This window comes from Carassius auratus, unplaced genomic scaffold (genome assembly GCF_003368295.1).
Source record: "Carassius auratus strain Wakin unplaced genomic scaffold, ASM336829v1 scaf_tig00007763, whole genome shotgun sequence".
NCBI classification, from domain to species: Eukaryota; Metazoa; Chordata; class Actinopteri; order Cypriniformes; family Cyprinidae; genus Carassius; species Carassius auratus.
In genome coordinates, this window is record NW_020523877.1 from 213574 (window position 1) to 236560 (window position 22987).

The following is a 22987-nucleotide window of genomic DNA, read 5'->3' on the forward strand; positions in this document are numbered from 1 at the left end:
ATATGAGCAGGAAACCTGATTTTTTTTGGAAAATGTTGAATTCATGTTTCAGATTTGTGTAATCCATGACTGCACTGTTTGTTATTTAAAAAATCGGTTTTGTGCGTTATTATTTTACACGTGTTTTTAAATATTTTATTTATGCGCATTATTTTTCGATCTGTGACTGCAATACATTTGGCGGGAAAATAATCCCATACCATGAGCTGTCAGGATCCTACCCAGTTAAGCACCCACAGCTGTTGCATATTAACGATCTCATCAAGGCACCATAAACCGGTATCTCAGCATGCAAAGCATGCAGCTTGTAAATGCCCATACAAAAAACAAAGCAGCGAGACTGTTCTTCAAGTTTTTTTTATTTTACTGTTTGCTTCGCGCTAAGAGGAATAAAACATTATTCACCCCAAGAAGATGTGTGATGAGGATTACCTCAGGATTTGAGTTTTGGATTTCCTCAGAAAAAAGAATGAAGTGCTTTATTCAGCAGAGATCATATACATAAGTAAGTCTCATTTTATTAATTTATATATTTTCACATAATGTGTAAACATTTTACTAGTTAGACTTTTGCCATTCCTGACTAAATGTATAATTAAGTGAAACATTATGAAATTTCAATAACAATATACACTATATCATTCAAAAGCTTGATGTAAATAATATAAATGTAACAAATAATGCAGTTCTTTCAATTTATCAAAAAAAAAAAAAACTGAAAATATTCTCAGCTCTTTTCAACATTAATAATAATATAAATGATAATAATAATAATGATACTAATAACAATAAAAAATTTTTTAAGAACATTTCTAGGCTATAAGATCCAGTTCTCAAAAGTCCCGGGAACCAATGTTCTATATGTGTTTTATGGCATTATTCAAGTGATTTACAATTTTAGTTTTTCACTAACCATGAATAAACATTGTTTTCTCAAAAACACAATCATATACATAGATGCTGCTCACATATTATTATTATAGCCAGGTTTGTGCTGATTACAGTGATATTAGACTTTAGCCATTTAGAAGCAGCTGAAAAAAGCACAAGTGTCAAGGCATGACAAAACCTCTCCAGGCCCCCAAAACCCCCTTAGACATCAGAGGTAAATAAACAAAGTGGTACTGATCGGACCGGTAGGATCTAAACAATCTTAGAGCCTGCCCTTGAATAGCTGAATAGTTTTGTAAACAATCTATGAGTATGTCATGATCTATGTTGTTGAATGCAGCACTAAGATCAAGTAAGACTAGAAATGAGATGCAGCCTTGGTCTGACGCAAGGAGCAGGTCATTTGTAATTTTAACAAGTGCAGTTTCTGTGCTATGGTGGGGCCTAAAACCTGACTGAAATTCTTCATACAGATCATTTTTATGCAGGAAGGTGCTCAATTGAGCAGACACAACTTTTTCTAAAATTTTAGACATAAATGGAAGATTTGAAATAGGCCTATAATTTGCCAGTTCACTAGGATCTAGTTGTGGTTTCTTAATAAGAGGCTTAATAACCACCAGTTTGGTTTTGGGATGTGACCTAAAAATAACGACGAGTTAATAATATCGAGAAGCAGTTCTTCTGTTACAGGTAACAACTCTTTCAATAATTTACTGGGTATAGGATCTTATAAGCATGTTGTTGGTTTAGATACAGTGATAAGTTTATTTAGCTCTTCCTGTCCTATAGTTGTTAAGCACTGCAGTTTATCTTTGGATGTGATGGATGAAACTGAAGTGTTAGATGCTGTAGAATTCGCTATTGTATTTCTAATGTTATCCATTTTATCAGTGAAGAAATTCATAAAGTAATTACTATTAAACATTAATGGAATATTTAGATTGGGTGGTGTCTGGTTATTTTTTAATCCAGCCACTGTGCTAAATAAAAACATCGGTTTATTTTGGTTATTTATGGATTGTTATTTGGTTATTATGAGTTTGTGGATATGCTCAGCGCTTGCAGATTTTAGAGCCTGTCTATTGCCGAACGTATTGTTTTTTTTAGCGCAAAACTATGAGTTTCTTTCTTGAGAGAGTGGATATTACTGTTATACCATGGCACAGTACGTTTTTCTCTAACCTTTTTCAATTTGATGGAGGCAACAACTTCTAATGTATTAGAGAAAATAGTGCCCATGTGCCAGTAATTTCGTTTATTTTGTGTGTATTTTTGGGTACACATAGCAGTTTAGATAAATCAGGCAGGTTATTTGCGAATCTGTCTTTGGTGCCTGGAACAATGCTGCCATCCATAGGCAAAATGCAGTAACTACACATATGGTCAAAATTGATTTAAATCCTAAAATGGGCTTTGTGACATCTGTTCTGTTGTGACAAAGTCTCCTGGTTCAATTTAGTCCCATTACAGAGAAATCAGAATGTCAAAATTGCAGTAACTACAAAATCCAAACTAAAACCAAGGCAAACCGAAGTAAGTGAAGTTACTGCATTCTGGGTTTGTTTTCCTGTTAGACACCACAGATACTGCGCAATCTGCCTTTCGTATACCGCAGTTAAATGATGGTTTAACTCGCGTTTAAACACACATATCCAAAGACTGGTAAGGTAGATGGGAAAATATTAACTTCTAGCAAGGCAAATGACAGCCTTATAATCAGTTAACATTAACTAGCCAGCTGCTAGCAAATTAAACAGCCTAACATTACGTTACCTGCATTGCTTCATATCCACTCTGACAATGTAATAATAATCTTATTTATAATTGCATTGATGTTTGTTGATTCCGACCTCTCTCCGCATTTCTGGCAGCTAATCCAATTGTAATAACAAGTTAGCTGGCTCCGGTAAAGTTACATAAATCATCAAAGCACTCTGTATGAAAGTTACATTTATAATTGCATACAGTTAGTGTTGGCGGTATGGTTATGTTCTGGGCAACAATCCACATGCCTGTCCATGCAGCCATGCTTGGACAGAGTGGGGAGAGCAGCAAGACAAACCCCCCTGGGGTACAGAACAGAACCATTATAAGCATACATAATTACAATTCACAATTACATGAGTTGTAAACAAAATGTCATAGAGACTGCTTCCAATGAAGACACTGTAAAGAAAGAACAAGTTAGATCGGATTACAGGTTCAGTTGGTGGAGTTGGGGTTGGAGGAGGAAGTTTATTGCAAGCAGCAATGCGATGGAAGAGACACTCAATAATGGGAATTTAAATAGACCGCAGGTGATAGGTGTCAAGACTGGATTGGTACACGTCAGGAACAGCTGACTGTCAGTGTGGTGTATTTTGCCGGTTCTCCAAAGAATCGAACTCAGTCAGGGATTTTTCTCTCAGAAGAAAAGACTTTATTTTAAACAAAACAAAGCCGAGAGGACCTTGCAAGGAGATCTCCCGAAATGTTATTTGGTTTCTCCTTATTTACACTATATGGGGCGGTTCCACATAGTCAAACTTTTCCATTAGACTACACTTTTCATACATCCCTAGAGAGGAGAGGCCCCTACTTGTTTTGGTAAAATGAAAGGCCCTTGTCTGGCCATATGTTTTTCATCAGTTCTGAACATTCCAGCACGTAAGCATATTCCTTTCTCTCCATTACCTATAGGATTATAATGGAAAAACAGCTAGCAACAAAAATGGCTAGATTCGCATTGATTATTCTTGATTGATTAAAATTTTACTAATAAAAATCTTCCACATCAGCTGATGCAAGCGTGACTAAGATGGCCTGACTGAATTTATGCGATGCTCGATTTCAATCAGGACCACTTCCGTCAACTATATTTATGACAATTATAATTGCATACAGTTAGTGTTGGCGGTATGGTTATGTTCTGGGCAACACTCTACACGCCTATCCATACAGCCATGCTTGGACAGAGCGGGGAGAGCAGCAAGATAAACCCCCTGATGCAATTTGAATGGCCAGCAATAAATGTTGCTTGATACTATATTTATGGGAGAAGCATCACCCAAACTCGAAGAGAAGCATACAACAAGCATGTTGCTTAGCTGCTTATGCAAAATATTTGAGAGAACTGTATGGGGGAAGCATACACCCCTAGCAGCAGCCTAATACGATGGCAGTTTGTATATCATTTAATTTAAGTCTAACATGCTGATTTAAATCACATTAAGGTGAGGGGTGGGAGCGTCACCCAAAGTTAAGCAATAGAGGATGTGCAACAAGTATGTTCTTAAAATGCTTAAGCAACTGTGATTGTAAAGGGGGAAGCATACACCCTAGCATCAGCAGTCTGAAATGATGGCAGTATTATCCATTTTATGTATCTACCATGCTGTAAAAATCACAAAGGGGGAAGCGTCACCCCAAGTTAAGCAACTGAGGATGTGCAACAAGCATGTTTCTTAAAAATGCTTAAATCTCATGCCAATCCTGAGTACCCACAGAGCAGTACGAATCCCCATCTCCAAAAGTCCCCAGCCTGGTCATATCTGCAAAACAAAAATACAACTTCCGATTCTCTCTGGAAATACCATGCTCCTGGAGGCATGCTGTGGGCGGAGCTATAATACTGATTTGTGTTATTTCCATAATACATATTCACTTATGTGCTGATTTCCAACAAAAGATAGAAATCTGATGCAGGTGTACTCTTCTACCTTGTTTTAATAGCCAACGATGTGCAAATCCAGCATCAACCTGGTCTTGTTTATAAAACATTCATCAATGAAATGACGAGAACAACACTTGCTACACTCCATTGCTGCCACAGAAAAGTAACTGCATCCACGGTCCATGTAATGCTAAGTTCTTTGAGAAGCTGAACGTGGTAAACTTTCCCCTCACAACCAAAACACACTTATTTGGAGACATTCTCAAACAAATCCTATGCAGCGCTGGCAACGATTTCCTGATGAAGCGAGTTTACGGTCGAGATCTGGTCGAGATGTGCATGGTCGTGCTTTCCCAAGGAAATGCTCATAAGGAGTTCCACCATCGTCTACGTCATAGATCCATCATCGAAAATCTACCGAAACTTGTACCACCCAGAAATAAGATTTCTACACTCACCCGAATTGGCCATGTTTAGCATGAAAATCCACCTCTTTAACACTGAACAACAGCAAAGGTGTGATGCATACGACCCCTTCCTGCGGCATGAGGAACATGTAATTTGCATTAATGCTGTAGGTTGCATAATGGAGGGTGGTAGTCCAGCAAGGGAAGCATGCACCCTTCGGAAACTTAAAATGGCTTCCAGTATGAATGAAATTGCTCCATAGAAACACCTCCGTCAGAATAAAAATGCCTAAACCGAAATGGTAACCTGTTGAGAGGTAGGATAACCTTCTATAACCGAACTAGATTAAAATCCTGCCACGTAAACATGATAAACTGATTACTTGTACCCATGTAATCACATCAATAGTCGGTCATCAGAATGGGAACGTGATGTCGGCAACGCTGTGCATTCAGTGATTGGTAGACACTGACATTACAGTACAGACTGGGAAATAGTGAACAAAGATGATAAAATTGCAGTTATACAATAACACACATTAGAATGGAATCTGGAATCCCATGACCAGAGCAGAAGCTGAGAATTTCTTGCTAGAAATTGCATAAGTGGAAAACATTGTTCAGAAACATACATTTACACACAAACTGACCACCTACCGCAACTTTCAGACGCCATCTTTATTTTTTGGCTTAACTGTCACAGAATGGAATGCACGGGATTGTGGGATATCAAAGGCAGTGAAGGATACATCTATGCTGCCTTCAAAAACCGGCCAGATGAAGTCATCTCAGGAGACAGGAAATGAAGCTGCCATGATTTCGGACGTGTCTTGATGCCTTCCTACCTTGGAATGTGACCTCCGAAGGCAGCATTTTTCAGTTTTCGGATGCAGACTATGATAGTGAATAGCTCAATAAAAATACTTGACAAAAATGTGCCTGTCATTGTATGAATTATTACACATTCATAAACCCATTTGTAAATGTTAATTAAGATAGCAAGCACTATCTGCATTCATAAGCTGCCCCCTCATGATTCATGTTTTAACAAACTTGGTGAGAATCATGTATTATGTGTCTGTTCCCCGAATAGTGAGGTCAAAATATAAATATAATGTAGGATCTAGAAAAAATCTTATCGTAATTAAACCAGAAAAATGTAAAGTAAATGAACAAAAACCATTTTTAAAGTTTGGGCTCATAAATATTAGATCACTCACACCAAAAGCAGTCATTGTAAATGAAATGATCACAGATAATAGTTTTGATTTACTCTGCTTGACAAACTACTGTTATAAACATGAGCCCCGTCAGACTGGTCGTGGCGGGGGTGTTGCAACAATATATAGTGATATTATCAATGTTACCCAGAAAACAGGATACAGGTTTAACTCTTTTGAAATACTTCTAATAAATGTTACACTGTCAGACATGCAAAAGAAATCTAATGTATCTCTTGCTCTGGCTACTGTGTATAGACCACCAGGGCCGTATACAGAATTCCTAAAAGAATTTGCATATTTCCTCTCAGACCTTCTAGTTACAGTTGATAAGGCGCTAATCATGGGAGATTTTAATATTCACGTTGATAATGCAAATGATACATTAGGACTTGCGTTTACTGACCTAATAAACTCCTTTGGAGTCAAGCAAAATGTCACCAGGCCCACTCATCGCTTTAATCATACACTAGATTTAATTATATCGCATGGAATCGATCTTACTGCTATAGATATTGTACCTCAAAGTGATGATATTACAGACCATTTCCTTGTATCGTGCATGCTGCGTATAACTGATATTAACTATATGTCGCAGCGTTACCGTCTGGGCAGAACTATTGTTCCAGCCACTAAAGAAAGATTCGCAAATAACCTGCCTGATCTATCTCAACTGCTATTTGTACCCAAAAATACCAATGAATTAGACGAAATTACTGACAACATGGGCACTATTTTCTCTAATACATTAGAAGCTGTTGCCCCGATCAAATTGAAAAAAGTTAGAGAAAAACGTACTGTACCATGGTATAACAGTAATACTCACTCTCTCAAGAAAGTAACTTGTAGTCTTGAACGCAAATGGAGAAAAACTAACTTAGAAGTTTTTAGAATTGCATGGAAAAACAGTATGTCCAGCTATAGACAGGCTCTAAAAACTGCTAGGGCAGAGCATATACACAAACTCATTGAAAATAACCAAAACAATCCAAGGTTTTTATTTAGCACAGTGGCTAAGTTAACAAATTACCAGACGCCACCTGATTCAAATATTCCACCAACGTTAAATAGTAATGACTTTATGAATTTCTTCACTGATAAAATAGATAACATTAGAAATACAATAGCGAATGTAGATTCTACAGCGGCTAACACTTCAGTTTCATCCATCGCACCCAAAGATAAACTGCAGTGCTTTACAACCATAGGACAGGAAGAACTAAATAAACTTATCACTGTATCTAAACCAACAACATGTTTATTAGAACCTGTACCCACTAAATTACTGAAAGAGCTGTTACCTGTAGCAGAAGAACCGCTTCTCAATATCATTAACTCGTCGTTATCTTTAGGTCACGTCCCAAAACCATTCAAGCTGGCGGTTATCAAGCCTCTTATTAAGAAACTAGATCCTAGTGTACTGGCAAATTATAGGCCTATTTCAAATCTTCCATTTATGTCTAAAATTTTAGAAAAAGTTGTGTCTGCTCAATTGAGCACCTTCCTGCATAAAAATGATCTGTATGAAGAATTTCAGTCAGGTTTTAGGCCCCATCATAGCACAGAAACTGCACTTGTTAAAATTACAAATGACCTGCTCCTTGGGTCAGACCAAGGCTGCATCTCATTTCTAGTCTTACTTGATCTTAGTGCTGCGTTTGACACCATAGATCATGACATACTCATAGATAGATTACAAAACTATACAGGTATTCAAGGGCAGGCTCTAAGATGGTTTAGATCCTACCTGTCCGATCGCTACCATTTTGTTTACTTAAATGGGGAGTCATCTCATTTATCATCAGTAAAATATGGAGTGCCACAAGGATACGTCCTATGTCCCCTTTTTTTTTTCAATATACATGTTGCCCCTTGGTAATATTATTAGAAAATACGGAATTAGCTTCCACTGTTATGCTGATGATACTCAGCTATATATTTCAACGAGACCAGATGAAACTTCCCAATTATCTAAGCTAACGGAGTGTGTTAAAAATGTAAAAGATTGGATGACAAATAATTTTCTCCAATTAAATTCAGATAAGACAGAGATACTAATTATTGGACCAAAAAACACTACACAGAATCTTGTAGATTACAATCTGCAACTAGATGGATGTACTGTTACTTCCTCTACAGTCAGAAATCTGGGTGTTATATTAGACAGCAATTTGTCTTTTGAAAATCATATTTCCAATGTTACAAAAACTGCATTCTTCCATCTTAGAAACATTGCCAAGCTACGAAACATGTTATCTGTTTCTGATGCAGAAAAGCTAGTTCATGCATTTATGACCTCTAGACTGGACTATTGTAATGCACTTCTAGGTGGTGGTCCTGCTTCGTCAATAAACAAGCTACAGGTAGTCCAAAATGCAGCAGCTAGAGTCCTTACCAGGTCAAGAAAATATGATCATATTACCCCAATTTTACAGTCTCTGCACTGGCTACCTATTAAGTTCCGTATCAGTTACAAATTATCATTACTTACCTATAAGGCCCTAAATGGTTTAGCTCCAGCGTACCTAACTAGCCTTCTACCACGTTACAACCCATCACGCTCCCTAAGGTCACAAACCGCTTTTGGTAGTTCCTAGGATAGCAAAGTCCACTAAAGGAGGTAGAGCTTTCTCACATTTGGCTCCCAAACTCTGGAATAGCTTTCCTGATAATGTTCGGGGTTCAGACACACTCTCTCTGTTTAAATCTAGATTAAAAACACATCTCTTTCGCCAAGCATTCGAATAATGTATCTTTTTAATTGTGAGTGTAGTTGCATCTGATCAAAGGTGCATTTTTATTCATTACCTTAGGTTAAACTAATCTTACTTTGATGGATCAGCAGCTATGCTAATGATGTCTGTATTTTGTTTCTATGTTTCGCCACGGGATTTACATCCCGTGGTAACTAGGATTTACCCAAACTCCAGTCTGGATCCAGAACAGCTGAGAAGAGATGATGCTGACCCTCAGAGGACCTCAGATGATGCTAACCCTGAATCAACAAACAGAACTAACAATTATTGCTAAATGTGTGACTGCATCATATAATAACTTAATTAATAATATTGATAGTTCATCGTCTAGCTGACTACGTCTTGTATTATTATTATTATTTTTTCTAAAATCCTGTCAAATGTGCACAAACTACTAGCTACTACTAAATATTGTAGAAACATAATTTTCTGTAAAGTTGCTTTGTAACGATTTATTTTGTAAAAAGCGCTATACAAATAAACTTGAATTGAATTTAATTTTACCAGTTAAAGGGGGGGGGGTGAAATGCTATTTCATGCATACTGAGTTTTTTACACTGTTAAAGAGTTGGATTCCCATGCTAAACATTGTTCCAAAAATACTCCTTCCGGTTTGTCACAAGTTTCGGAAAGTTTTTTTCGAGTATGGGTCTGTGTGACGTTAAATGGAGCGGAATTTCCTTATATGGGTCCCGAGGGCACTTCTGCCGAAAGAGCGCGCGCTCCCGTATAGCAGAGCACAGACATTCACTGATCAGAGCGAGAGCGTCGCGAAATGTCACAAAAGAAGTGTGTTTTTGGTTGCGAGGGCAAGACAACCTTGCACAGTTTACCAAAAAAAAAAAAAAAAAAAAACGCATTTAGGGACCAGTGGATGGAGTTTATTTTTACAGAGCATCAACGGAGTTGTGCAAGTGTTTTTGTTTGTTCCCTGCATTTCGAAGATGCTTGTTTTACAAACAAGGCCCAGTTTGACGCCGGATTTGCACATCGTTTATTTCTTAAGGATAATGCAGTCCCAACTAAAAAGGTCACGATCGTGTGTTGGAACCACATGCGGTGAGTAAAACGGCCTCAAATATCTCTGTGTTGTTAACTTAGCTATCGGCGCGTAAGCACATCAAGTAAACAACATGCGATGTTGGCATCAAACTGCACTTTCCACATGTAACGCTACAGCTTAAAAAAAAAAAAAAGACGACATAAAGTGGAACTTACTCATTTTCCAAAACCGCTAAGCAAATATATACAGTTTCAGTACGTACCACATAGAGACGTCCTGCTGTAGTCATTGCTGATGCTGCTCTTGTTATATTTCAGCCTCTGGATCTGATTCTGGATCATAAATAATTTGTTTTGGATGTTTTTTTTCCTCACGGTAATGTCACAGCTTCCAAACGCTCTCAACGCAAAAGCCTACTCGCGCTCGTGATTCTTTAGCTCCGCCCACACGTCACACCTCCAGCGGCTCGTGTTTTTCTTGGAAAAATCAGTACAGACTATCTTTCTCTTATGAATATAATAAAACTAAAGCCTTTTTGGAGTTATGAAGGATGCAGTACTACTCTATAGGTACTCAAGATTAACAGGATATTGAGTGAAAACGAGCATTTCACCCCCCACCAGTTTGGTGTAATTTAGAAACGGTGCCTAAAGTGTGGGAGAATTCCCTCGCTTCGGCGATCAGCTCTCACTCAACCGGACCAGAAATGTCCTGGTGCTCCTGATGGCATTTGAGCGGAGTTCTCTCGCTGCAGCGGACACACGCACTCAGCAGATGATGGGCGGGGAAATGTGAGATGACAGAACTGATAATGCTCCAATTAAAACAAAGAATCACTAGTTTAACAACTGTATGGTACATTAAGGGAACGATTCATGATAGTAAATTACATATTTTGCGAACCAACAAAACAAGTGGGTATACATAATAACCCCGACCACACCAGTGGTATGATAGAAGACGGCCTTAGTGTGTATGTGATCGTGTTCAGGCCACATGACTGAGCACACTAATTAACACTAGAGGTTCAATATTAGTCTTAATTCCAAGCAAGTGCGAGCAGCAATTAAAAATATTAATGCAACCCTGGGTTTTTTTCTTTTCTTCTGGTAATTTGCATGTCATCGTAGCCACTTATGTCCCAAAAATCGAAGCACGAGCACATGTAAACACCACATCGGATTAGATAACATCTCATGTGGTCAACCGAATCTTTAAATCTGGATGAAGGAATAAAATACTTTTTCAGGTTCTTATAACCCTATGTATAGAAGCCATAGAGCGATAAATGCGTGCTTTTGAAGCTGCGTGCATCTGAATCACTCAAACAGTTAATATGACATCAACCTTAAAAATAAACACCAGTGACATTGATATTTCGCCGCTAAATACAGCAAACCCCCATTGAAACGCTTACACAAGAATGCTGGTCTCGTTTAACCCTGTTCTGATGGCCTTCTCGGCGTGTCCTTAGAGCGAATGCATGCGCAAGCTGCGTATTGCTCCAGGTGTATGAACACAGATGTATAAATGCTGCTGCAAATATGCTTAATATTCATTCCTGCAACCGATGCAAAACCATGTTTACCACCAGGGAACATACACAGCGATATGGATTAAAAAGCATTCACTTATCTTAGATGTGGATTTCAGATGTTCTGAAACAAACTGCAACAGTTTGATTTGCAAGAACCGATGCATCAGTTTGATTTGCAAGCAGCGATGCGATCAGTTAATTGCAAGCAGCAATACGATGGAAGAGACACTGAATAATGGGAATTTAAATAGACCGCAGGTGATAGGTGTCAAGACTGGATTGGTACACGTCAGGAACAGCTGACTGTCAGCTGATGCAAGCGTGACTAACATGGCCTGACTGAACTAACGCAATGCTCTATTTCATTTATTAACACATTCAAGGAAGGCTTTACGACCAAGTAGAATCCTCTGCTGCCCAGTCATTTCCGCTTCACAACTAGCGGGATTCGCACTGCCTGCTATTCCCTTCACCATCACCATTTTGATTTTGGCATATCAGTTTGGGTGAATGCAAACAATGTGATTATGAGCTCCCCATCCAGCTAGGCAAGAAAACATGCAATCTACCTGAGGGATGATTATTTCACTATTTCACAGGCCAGTGGTTTGTGTGTAATGTGTGTGACATTTTTGGTATGACATTAAAACTCCCTTTAGAATAATCGTACATAAATATGTTAAGCAAACAAATTTTATATATATATATATATATATATATACTGTATATAATCATGCTCAAACACATGACACACGGCAACAACAAACGTTTACTCAAAACTCACTTAAAACCACCAACAAATGTTTGTAATAACTTCCTTTTGCGATCACATGTGAAATTTGGTTGTTTACTGTTGGTAAAATATGCTATTTATAGCCTTTCATATCGCTGCACAAATTAGCAATTCATATGTACTTATTCTTTATGGTTTTCAAAATGCCTCAAATCTCAAGCAAATCACATACAAAGCATATCCTTTTTTAATCGTGTGTTTATTATCTTTGGTCTTTGTGTGTAAAAGTGTTTATCTGTGTTTGTTACGGTCAGATATGTATGAGGAAGAACACAGGAAATGCATCACAGGATGACGGGGCGGTATGAGTTGTACAATATGATTGCCATTTTTACATTTAATCACAACGCGAACACGTGAGTGTATCACACAGAGAGCCCAGGGCCCCACTGCTTCATCAGATGGCGTAAATCAGTGGAAAATGAATATAAATTATAATTTTGTCTGAAGAACTATGTTAACACAAATAAACCGCTGCTGACGTGATTGAATATTAATGTGTGGTGAACTTTTGTTCAAAATTTGACATAATACGTATTTATTATTTTGCATCCTGACAAAAATTACTAAATTAATGTTACTGCAACAATGTTTTACCAAAACAGTGGTCAAATATCAAAGCCAGAGTCTTTAATCTTTCTACTGATTGCACAGATTGTCCAGAGTTTGAAATTTAGCGTGCTGGATTAAATGCAAAAGAGCTGCTCCTCACCACCCCCTTTTTCCAGAATAGAGCTGCATCATTACAGCTCAGACCTGCTAAAAATGTTTGGTTCTGATTATCATGTTTATTGCGCTGAAATCATGTGTTTTAAACCTAAGTTACTAAACTAAGTTTTCTTTCACACAGATGTTTACATTAAAAACATATGAGTTACAAAAACAGTTGATTATGTCTGTAAAGGTTTATTAATTATATTTATTAATTATATATTAATTATACACTTAATAAACTGAAATAGTTTTAAAATGAGTTGTTATTGTATAATTATTCTAAAATGTTACCAATAAAGTCTAATTACACTGTATTCAGCACAGGCGTGTACTGAATATTACAAACTATATAAACTTATGAATTCACATTAATATAGCTGTGTGTTTTGTCCTTTACACAGGCTATGTGGATGTAATCTCACTGCTCAGTCCTGTGAAAGTTTGTCTTCAGCTATACAATCTTCAAATTCCCATCTAAATGTGCTGGAGCTGAGTAACAATGATCTACAGGATTCAGGAGTGAAGCTGCTTTCTGAAGGTCTGAAGAGTACAAACTCTAAGCTGGAGATGCTGAGGTTTGAGATTCAAATACTTGATTACTTTTTTTGCAAGTTAATTATAAAAAACACTGTTAAAATGTATTTTACATAGTTACCATGTTATTCTTGTTCAGATTGTCCTTATGTAGTCTCACTGCTCAGTCTTGTGAGAGTTTGTCATCAGTTTTACAATCATCAAGCACCTTTCTGAGAGAGCTGGACCTGAGTAACAACGATCTGCAGGATTCTGGAGTGAAGCTTCTTTCTGATGGACTGAAGAGTCCAAGCTCTAAGCTGGAGATACTGAGGTAATGGTTTCCATAAAATAATTAACAAAATGCTACCACAATAAATGGCTGTTAAATCTTGTCAACAAATTTTGCATCTGCTCTCAAATTTATACAGGCATTTATTCATATTTATACAGATGTCTGTAGTATGTATGGTCTGTTATGTATGGTCTGTCATGAGATTCTGATGGTATGATAACCTGTTACGATTGGGGACCCAGGGAAACACAGGAGACGAGAGATCCAAATGCAGTGTTAGTTTAATGGGTAATCCAAATTCAAAATCCAACAAGCAGAGGGTCAAAACCAAAAATCCATCCAAAACAAACAGGCAAAGGAACAGGAATAGGAACTAGAAACTAGGAATGCGAGGAAACTGGGTGACGGAAAGTAAGGACTCCATGAAAACAAACAGAAACAGACCGGTTAATATAAGCAGGGTAATGACTATCAAGTGTAGACACGTGAGTGCAATTAACAGGAGTGCAATTACTGTAATGAAGGGACAAGGCTTTGTGGGAATTGTAGTGCCTGCGGTGAGGTGCCTATGGGGAAGTGAGACCACAAGTGGAGACCCATGGAAACAGAGACCAGACACCGTTACATTACCCCCTCCTCCACGGAGCAGCTACCAGATGCTCCACCCGGACAGACCAAGGACACAGAGATCAGGAGGGAGGTGAAGCGGCGGAGGACCAGGGGGAGGAACGGCGGGCCAGGTAATATAGGGAAACGGAGACAAGAAGTGCAAGAAACAAAAACAAGGAAACCAGGAGGGAGGTGGACCGGAGGAGGGACAGGTCCATAGAGGGAAACAGAGAGAAAAAAAAATTAAACAAGAAAACAAAACACAAGTCCAGGAGGGAACAGAAAGTTCAGTGGCCCAGGGCCGAACTGACAGGGCAGGAATCCAGAGTGGAGCAAGGTGGAATTGGAGCCATGACCACCACATCCATGCGGTCGAGACAGAAGCCCACCCGGGCGGCGCAGAAGACCACCACAGTGGGATCGAAGACACAGGAGAGCAAGTCTGATTAGGCAAGTCTGAAATAGAGAACATGAACAAGTTAAGGGTGGCCTCCGTGGCCACGACAGGATCAGTTGAGTGCTCAGAGAGTTCGGCTGAGACGTGACGAGGCTCTGGAAGTTCCGCAGAGATGAGGAGAGGCTCTGGTAGTTCAGCCGAGACGTGGAGAGGCTCTGGTAGTTCAGCCGAAACGTGGAGAGGCTCTGGTAGTTCTGCAGAGACGTGGAGAGGCTCTGGTAGTTCTGCAGAGACGTGGAGAGGCTCTGGTAGTTCCGTGGTTTTTAGACTGGATTCAGGAAGATCAGATCAATGGTGACTTGACTCTGCTCATGTCAAATCAAGTCACCTTACACATACATTGCGTCAAAGCAACTGAACAACATTCATTAGGAAAACAGTTTGTCAATAATGCAAAATGATAGTTAAAGGCAGTTCATCATTGAATTCAGTGATTTCATTTCTGTACAGTTAAATAGTGTACATTGCGTCAAAGCAACTGAACAACATTCATTAGGAAAACAGTGTGTCAATAATGCAAAATTATAGTTAACCCTCTGGGGACGGATTAGGCGGTACCACCCAAAATGGCATACTTTTACAAATGTGTAGTTATCTCAAAAACTATTAATGCTAGAGAGATGCGGGTTTTTTTGCCGTCTTCCTCAGATTCCGCTGAAAACAGCAGTGTCCAGTTTGTATATTAAACACTTCCCTTATTGCGCAATACCACTGCGTAAACAGGCCAATGAAAACGATTGTGCTAGGCAGATTCAACACGCAACAGCCAATGGAAAAATTGCCGCTGGGAGGAGTCTTTTTCTAACCCAATCAGAGGAAGGTTATGTCTTCTAGCGATTCAGAGGACTCTGTAGCTCTGCTGTAGCCTTGTAAAAGCTGGCTGGACTAAAGTAAAAGACATTTAATCAATAAGCGTTCAGAGAATCAGCATCAGGGTGGAGAAAGCAGAACGCGATCGGAGTATTAGCGAGCACAAAGAGCTAAATTCGAGCGATCGGAGAATCAGCATCACGTGGAGAAAGCAGAAAGTTATCGGAGTGTTAGCGAGCACAAAGAGATAAATTCGAGAGAGATACAGCATTATTACAGAATTGTTTTATCAAAATGGCAAGCAGTAAAAGATTTACGGCAGAACAAGCTCTGGAACAATTACTGGAAAGGCCTGGAGAGGCCTTGATTTGCTCACTGGCATGCCTAGGACTGTTTTTAAAAAAAGTTAATTATTTAATTGTTCTTTACACATTTGATTAAACAATAACACATTTCTGTCAAGCAAAAAGTTTGAAAAAATATATTTTCTTTGTTCAAAAACTGTTCTATATTGTGTGTTTTTCAGTAATAAATGACAAAAATCTAATTTTCGTTTTTGAAATTCTCTAGTTTATTGTAAAATTTTTCACTCATACTTCCTTTATATAAACATATTGCATGCATGCTTATGGTAGCTTAGGGTCTTCTGAATCCATAGATACCAAACACAGGGTGTTTCATCTCCTTTACATATGATTTATAAGCCCAAATATAAAAATAGAGAAAACAGACCAAAAAGGGCTTAGTCCCAAAAAAAAAAAAAAAACGCCTAGAACTGTGTAAAGTTAATTATTTAATTGATCTTTACACATTTGATTGAACATTAACCCATTTCTGTCAAGCAAAGAGTTTGAAAAATATATTTTTGGGTCAAAAACTTTTAACTATTGTTGTGTGAGGTAGGATTTTCAGTAATAAATGACAAAAATCTCATTTTCGTCTTTGAAATTCTCTAGTTTATTGTACAATTTTTCGCTCATACTTCCTTTATAGACATATTGCATGCATGCTTATGGTAGCTTAGGGTCTTCTGAATCCATTGATACCAAATACATGGTGGTCCATCCTCATTACATATGGTTTATAAGCCGAAATGTAAAAATAGAGAAAACGGACCAAAAAGGGCTTAGTCCCCTAAGGGTTAAAGGCAGTTCATCATTGAATTCAGTGATTTCATTTCTGTACAGTTAAATAGTGTCTGTGCATTTATTTGCAATCAAGTCAACGATATCGCTGTAGACGAAGTGACCCCAACTAAGCAAGCCAGAGGCGACAGCTGCAAGGAACCGAAACTCCCATCGTTGACAGAATGGAGAAAAAAAAAACCTTGGGAGAAACCAGGCTCAGTTGGGGGGGGGGGGGGGCAGTTCTCCTCTGACCAGACGAAACCAGTAGTTTTATTCCAGGTTGCAGCAAACTCAGATTGTGCAGAAGAATCATCTGTTTCCTGTGGTCTTGTCCTGGTGGCCGTCTGAGACAAGGTCTTTACAGGGGTTCTGTATCTGGGGCTCTAGTTTTCCTGGTCTCTGTTGTCTTTCTAGGTGCTGATTCACCATCTAGTCTGGATACGTACTGGATCCGGGTGACTGCAGTGACCCTCTGATCTGGATACAGACTAGATCTGGTGGCTACGGTGACCTCGGAATAAGACGGAAACAGACTAATATTAGCGTAGATGCCATTCTTCTAATGATGTAGCAAGTACATAGGGTGTTATGGGAAGTGTTTCCGGTTTACCTAATTAATGTAGCCTAAAAATCATTTAACGGATTTGGATATTAAAAGCATATTAGTATGTTATGTGTAAGCCAGGTTAAAGAGATGGGTCTTTAAACTAGATTTAAACTGCAAGAGTGTGTCTGCCTCCCGAACAATGTTAGGTAGGTTATTCCAGAGTTTAGGTGCCAAATAGGAAAAGGATCTGCCGCCCGCAGTTGATTTTGATATTCTAGGTATTATCAAATTGCCTGAGTTTTGAGAACGTAGCGGATGTAGAGGATTATAATGTTAAAGGAGCTCATTCAATTGCTAAACCATTACGGGCTTTATAAGTAATAAGCAATATCTTAAAATCTATCCGATGTTTGAGAGGGAGCCAGTGTAGTGTTGACAGGACTGGGCTAATATGGTCATACTTCCTGGTTCTAGTAAGGACTCTTGCTGCTGCATTTTGGACTAGCTGTAGTTTGTTTACTAAGCGTGCAGAACAACCACCCAATAAAGCTTTACAATAATCTAACCTTGAGGTCATAAATGCATGGATAAGCATTTCTGCATTTGACATTGAGAGCATAGGCCGTAATTTAGATATAGTTTTGAGATGGAAAAATGCAGTTTTACAAATGCTAGAAACGTGGCTTTCTAAGGACAGATTGCTATCAAATAGCACACCTAGGTTCCTAACTGATGACGAAGAATTGACAGAGCAGCCATCAAGTCTTAGACAGTTTTCTAGGTTATTACAAGCAGAGTTTTTAGGTCCTATAATTAACACCTGTTTTTTCAGAATTTAGCAGTAAGAAATTACTCGTCATCCAGTTTTTTTATATCGACTATGCATTCCATTAGTTTTTCAAATTGGTGTTTCACCAGGCCGCAAAGAAATATATAGCTGATTATCATCAGCATAACAGTAAAAGCTAGCACCATGTTTCCTGATGATATCTCCCAAGGGTAACATATAAAGCATGAAGAGTAGCGGCCCTAGTACTGAGCCTTGAGGTACTCCATACTGCACTTGTGATCGATATGATACATCTTCATTCACTGCTACGAACTGATCATATAAGTACAATTTAACCATTTAGGCGCCAGAGGTTTTCTCATAAAATGTTCGATTTTGACCTCTTAATTTCATAAGGCTATATCTTAAAATTGATAAAAGATAGAGACTTTCTGTCAATTATAAAAATATTAAGGATGACCCAATGTTTATGTAGGGATTACAATTTCCCATCTAATTTGCATGTGTCATTGCAACTCCCCACCTTGCCTCCTAACTGTCCAATGAATACTTCGACCTCATCTAACATACCCAGTGGTATTAGACAAAGTCTCCACTACAGTACTGTGCTAATAATGCTAATAATAATAATAATAATAATAATAATCTAATGCCAATACTCGCTGACGTTGACAATATTGGTCTGATAAAATGCCCCACTCTCACACTAGCTCCGCTTTTGTTCACACTGATTCAATGCGCTCTAGCTCGACGATTTTGTATAGAAGCATGATGTTTTTTTGAGTCAGAGATGAAGTATTACATGTCTGCTATCTGGTGCAGGGGAGGTCGCATGAAATTTAACACCCTATTTGACAAAACGGCTGTTTTATTCAGTGCCGCATCTTGTTGAGTAAACTCGACCGTGGCGCCAAGAGGATTAAACCATGCTAATGCACTGCCATTAATGCCAACAAAGTGTTCAAGTCTGTGCAAAAGAATGTCATGGTCAATTGTGTCAAACGCAGCACTAAGATCCAATAATTACTTATAACTAATAGAGAGATACACCCATGATCAGATGATAAAAGCAGATCATTTGTAACTCTAAGGAGAGCAGTCTCAGTACTATGATATGGTCTAAATCCTGACTGGAAATCCTCACATATACCATTTTTCTCTAAGAAGGAATATAATTGTGAGGATACCACCTTTTCTAGTATCTTGGACAGAAAAGGGAGATTCGAGATTGGTCTATAATTAACTAGTTCTTTGGGGTCAAGTTGTGGTTTTTTGATGAGAGGCTTAATAACAGCCAGTTTGAAGGTTTTGGGGACATATCCTAATGACAATGAGGAATTAATAATATTCAGAAGAGGATCTATGACTACTGGAAGCACCTCTTTTAGGAGCTTAGATGGTATAGGGTCTAACATACATGTTGGTTTAGATGATTTAACAAGTTTATACAATTCTTCCTCTCCTATAGTAGAGAATGAGTGGAACTGTTCCTCAGGGGGTCTATAGTGCACTGTCTGATGCGATACTGTAGCTGACGGCTGAATGGTTGCTATTTTATCTCTAATAGTATCGATTTTAGAAGTAAAGTAGTTCAAAAAGTAATTAATGCTGTGGTGTAGGGAAATGTCAACACTTGTTGAGGCTTTATTTTTCGTTAATTTAGCCACTGTATTGAATAAATACCTGGGGTTATGTTTGTTTTCTTCTAAAAAAAAAAAAGGAAAGTAATCGAATCTAGCGGTTTTTAATGCTTTTCTGTAGGATAGGTTACTTTCCCGCCAAGCAATACAAAATAACTCTAGTTCTGTTTTCCTCCAGCTGCGCTTCATTTTTCAGGCTGCTCTCTTTAGGGTGCGAGTATGCTCATTATACCATGGCGTCAAACTGTTTTCCTTAACCTTCCTTATGCGTAAAGGAGCAACTGTATTTAAAGTGCTAGGAAAGAGAGAGTTCATAGTTTTTGTTACATAATCAAGTTGTTCTGAGGTTTTGGATATGCTAAGGAATTTGGATAAATCAGGAAGATAACTTAAAAAGCAGTCCTTTGTGGTAGAAGTGATGGTTCTACCATACTTGTAACAAGAAGTAGAATTTACAATTTTGGCTATATGAAGTTTGCACAAAACTAAATAATGATCTGAGATATCATCACTTGGCTGCATAATTTCAACACTATTGATATCAATTCCATGTGACAATATTAAATCTAGAGTATTATTTCGACAATTATTTCAGAATGTCTATAAATGCTGATCCCAATGCATCTTTTTCATTATCAACATGGATATTAAAATCACCAACTATTTATCTGCAGCCAGAACTAACTCAGATGTAAAATCACCAAACTCTTTAATAAAGTATGGTGCCCTGGTGGCCTGTATACAGTAGCCAATTCAAACATAACAGGGGATTTACTATTACTTCAAACAAGTTATACTTGAAGCCTGCCCTGCTGAGAATTAGCTAACCTCTGTGACGCGAGGCAGTAGCAGACGGTCGGTTTAGCCAGTCTGTCTGCTTCCTGACCTGGGCCCCAGTTAGTCAAATATAAACACTAAGACTATTTGCCATATTTCTAGAGAGAAGAGTTGCGCCACCCCAGGAGGGATGAAGACCATCTCTTTTCAACAGGTCAGGTCTGCCCCAAAAGCTCGTCCAATTGTCTATGAAACCTATGTTATTCTGTGGGCACCACTTAGACATCCAGCCATTGAGTGATGACAATCTGCTATGCATCTCATCACCATGGTAAGCAGGGAGGAGACCAGAGCATATTACAGTGTCTGACATCGTGCTTGCAAGTTCACACACCTCTTTAATGTTATTTTTAGTGATCTCCGATTGGCGAAGTCGAACATCATTAGTGCCAGCATGAAAAACAGTCTTAGTGTATTTACTTTTTGCGTTAGCCAACACTTTTAAATTTGTCAAGATGTCGGGCGCTCTGGCTCCCGGTAAACATTTGACTATGGTGGCTGGTGTCTCTATATTCACGTTCAATAGAATCACCAATAACTAGAACACTTTTATCAGGTTTCTCAGTGGGTGCATCACTGAGTGGGGAGAACCTGTTTAATGTTTTGATCCGAACAGAAGAGCGGTGTTTTGACCGACGACTACGCTGCCTCACTGTCACCCAGTTGCCCTGCTGAAGGGGCTCTGCCGGAACCCGGAAAATGTACAGGAATCCCTGAACTTGATGCATCCAAAGCATTATCTAGAGCCCTAACATTCTTACTGTCCTCAATTAAAGTTTAGATGCGTGTCTCTAATTCTGAAATCTTCTCTGTCAACCTAAATAATTCCCTGCATTTATCACATGTGAATCCCTCATCTGCAACAGAGATAGATAAACTGTACATGTGGCAAGAGGTGCAAATAACAATAGCAGGAGAAGCCATTACTCCCCGTGCTTGATGAAATATTCTTAATGCAGTTATTTCATGAACTTGTAAAAAACTGCAGCGAGAGAGAGGAGAGGAGAAAAGAAAGATCAATGGTGACTTGACTCTGCTCATGAAGATCATTGGTGACCTGACTCTGCTCATGAAGATCATTGGTGACCTGACTCTGCTCATGAAGATCAATGGTGACTTGCCTTTGCCCATGAAGATAGTCGGTGACTTGACTTTGCCCATGAAGAACACTGGTGACTTGACTTTGCCTATGAAGATTACCGGTGACTTGACTTTGTCCTTGAAGATCACCAGTGACTTGACTCCTGAAGTTGAACTGTGGTAGTGCTTGACTCTGGAGTGTCAATGGTGACTTGACCTGACACTGGAGTGTCAACGGTGACTTGACCTGACACTGGAGGGTCAACGGGAACCTGACTCAACTCTGGAGGGTCAACGGGAACCTGACATGACTCTGGAGGGTCAACGGGAACCTGACTCGACTCTGGAGGGTCAACTGTGGCTGTCATCTTGTGCAGATGCGCTGACAAGCGGCCATCTTGTGCCATGACTCTGGACCGGCGGCCAACTTGTGCTGTGGCGCTGGGCTGGCAGACACCTTGTGCTGTGGTGCCAGGCTTGCGGCCATCTTGTGCTGTGGAGCTGGGCTTGCGGCCATCTTGTGCTGTGGAGCTGGGCTTGTGGCCATCTTGTGCCGTGGCCCTGGGCTGGCAGCCACCTTGTGCCGTGGTGCTGGGCAGGTGGCCATCTTGCGCCGTGACGCTGCACTGGCTACCACCTTGTGCTGTGGCGTTGGGCTGGCAGCCATCTTGTGCTGTGGCGCTGGGCCGGCGGTCCTCCTGTTTGTAGACCCCGGTCTAGAATCGGCCATCCCACCGGGAGAGACAGGTGTGGCTGGGTCATCCCACGGAGGCTGATGTTGTAGGTAGAACATGAATTCCCAGAAATCAAAAGCGTCCAATTGATCCATTTCCTTTCTTGGCACCGGGTCATCCAGACCGGTGTTGAAAATGTCTTTTAGGGCCGCATCATTATATCCCATACCATCCGCCAGGGTCCAGAACACTTATGCCATACCACCCACCTCATTCCCCTCTTGGCGGAGGGTGGTTAATTTGATGAATTTTAAAACCAAAAATCCATCCAAAACAAGCAAACAAACAGGGAAAGGAACAGGAATAGGAACTAGAAACTAGGAGCGTGAGGAAACTGGGTGACGGAAAGTAAGGACTCCATGAAAAAAAACAGAAACAGACCGATTAATATAGGCAGGGTAATGACTATCAAGTAAAGACACCTGATTGCAATTAACAGGAGTGCAATTACTCTGATGAAGGGCCATGGCTTTGTGGGAATTGTAGTGCCTGCGGTGAGGTGCCTATGGGGAAGTGAGACCACCAGTGGAGACCCAGGGAAACAGAGACCAGACACCGTGACATAACCTTAG

At 39.3% G+C, this 22987-nt stretch overlaps 1 protein-coding gene across 1 annotated transcript in view; it reads left to right on the forward strand.

Moving 5' to 3' along the window:
• The window catches only part of LOC113071644 (NACHT, LRR and PYD domains-containing protein 12-like), a 75768-nt gene that overhangs the window by 42011 nt on the left and 10770 nt on the right, over positions 1-22987 (forward strand). The window contains exons 5-6 of the mRNA XM_026244952.1: positions 13378-13551; positions 13650-13823. Of these exons, the coding sequence (XP_026100737.1) occupies positions 13378-13551; positions 13650-13823 (348 nt within the window). The remainder of the gene's footprint in view (positions 1-13377; positions 13552-13649; positions 13824-22987) is intronic.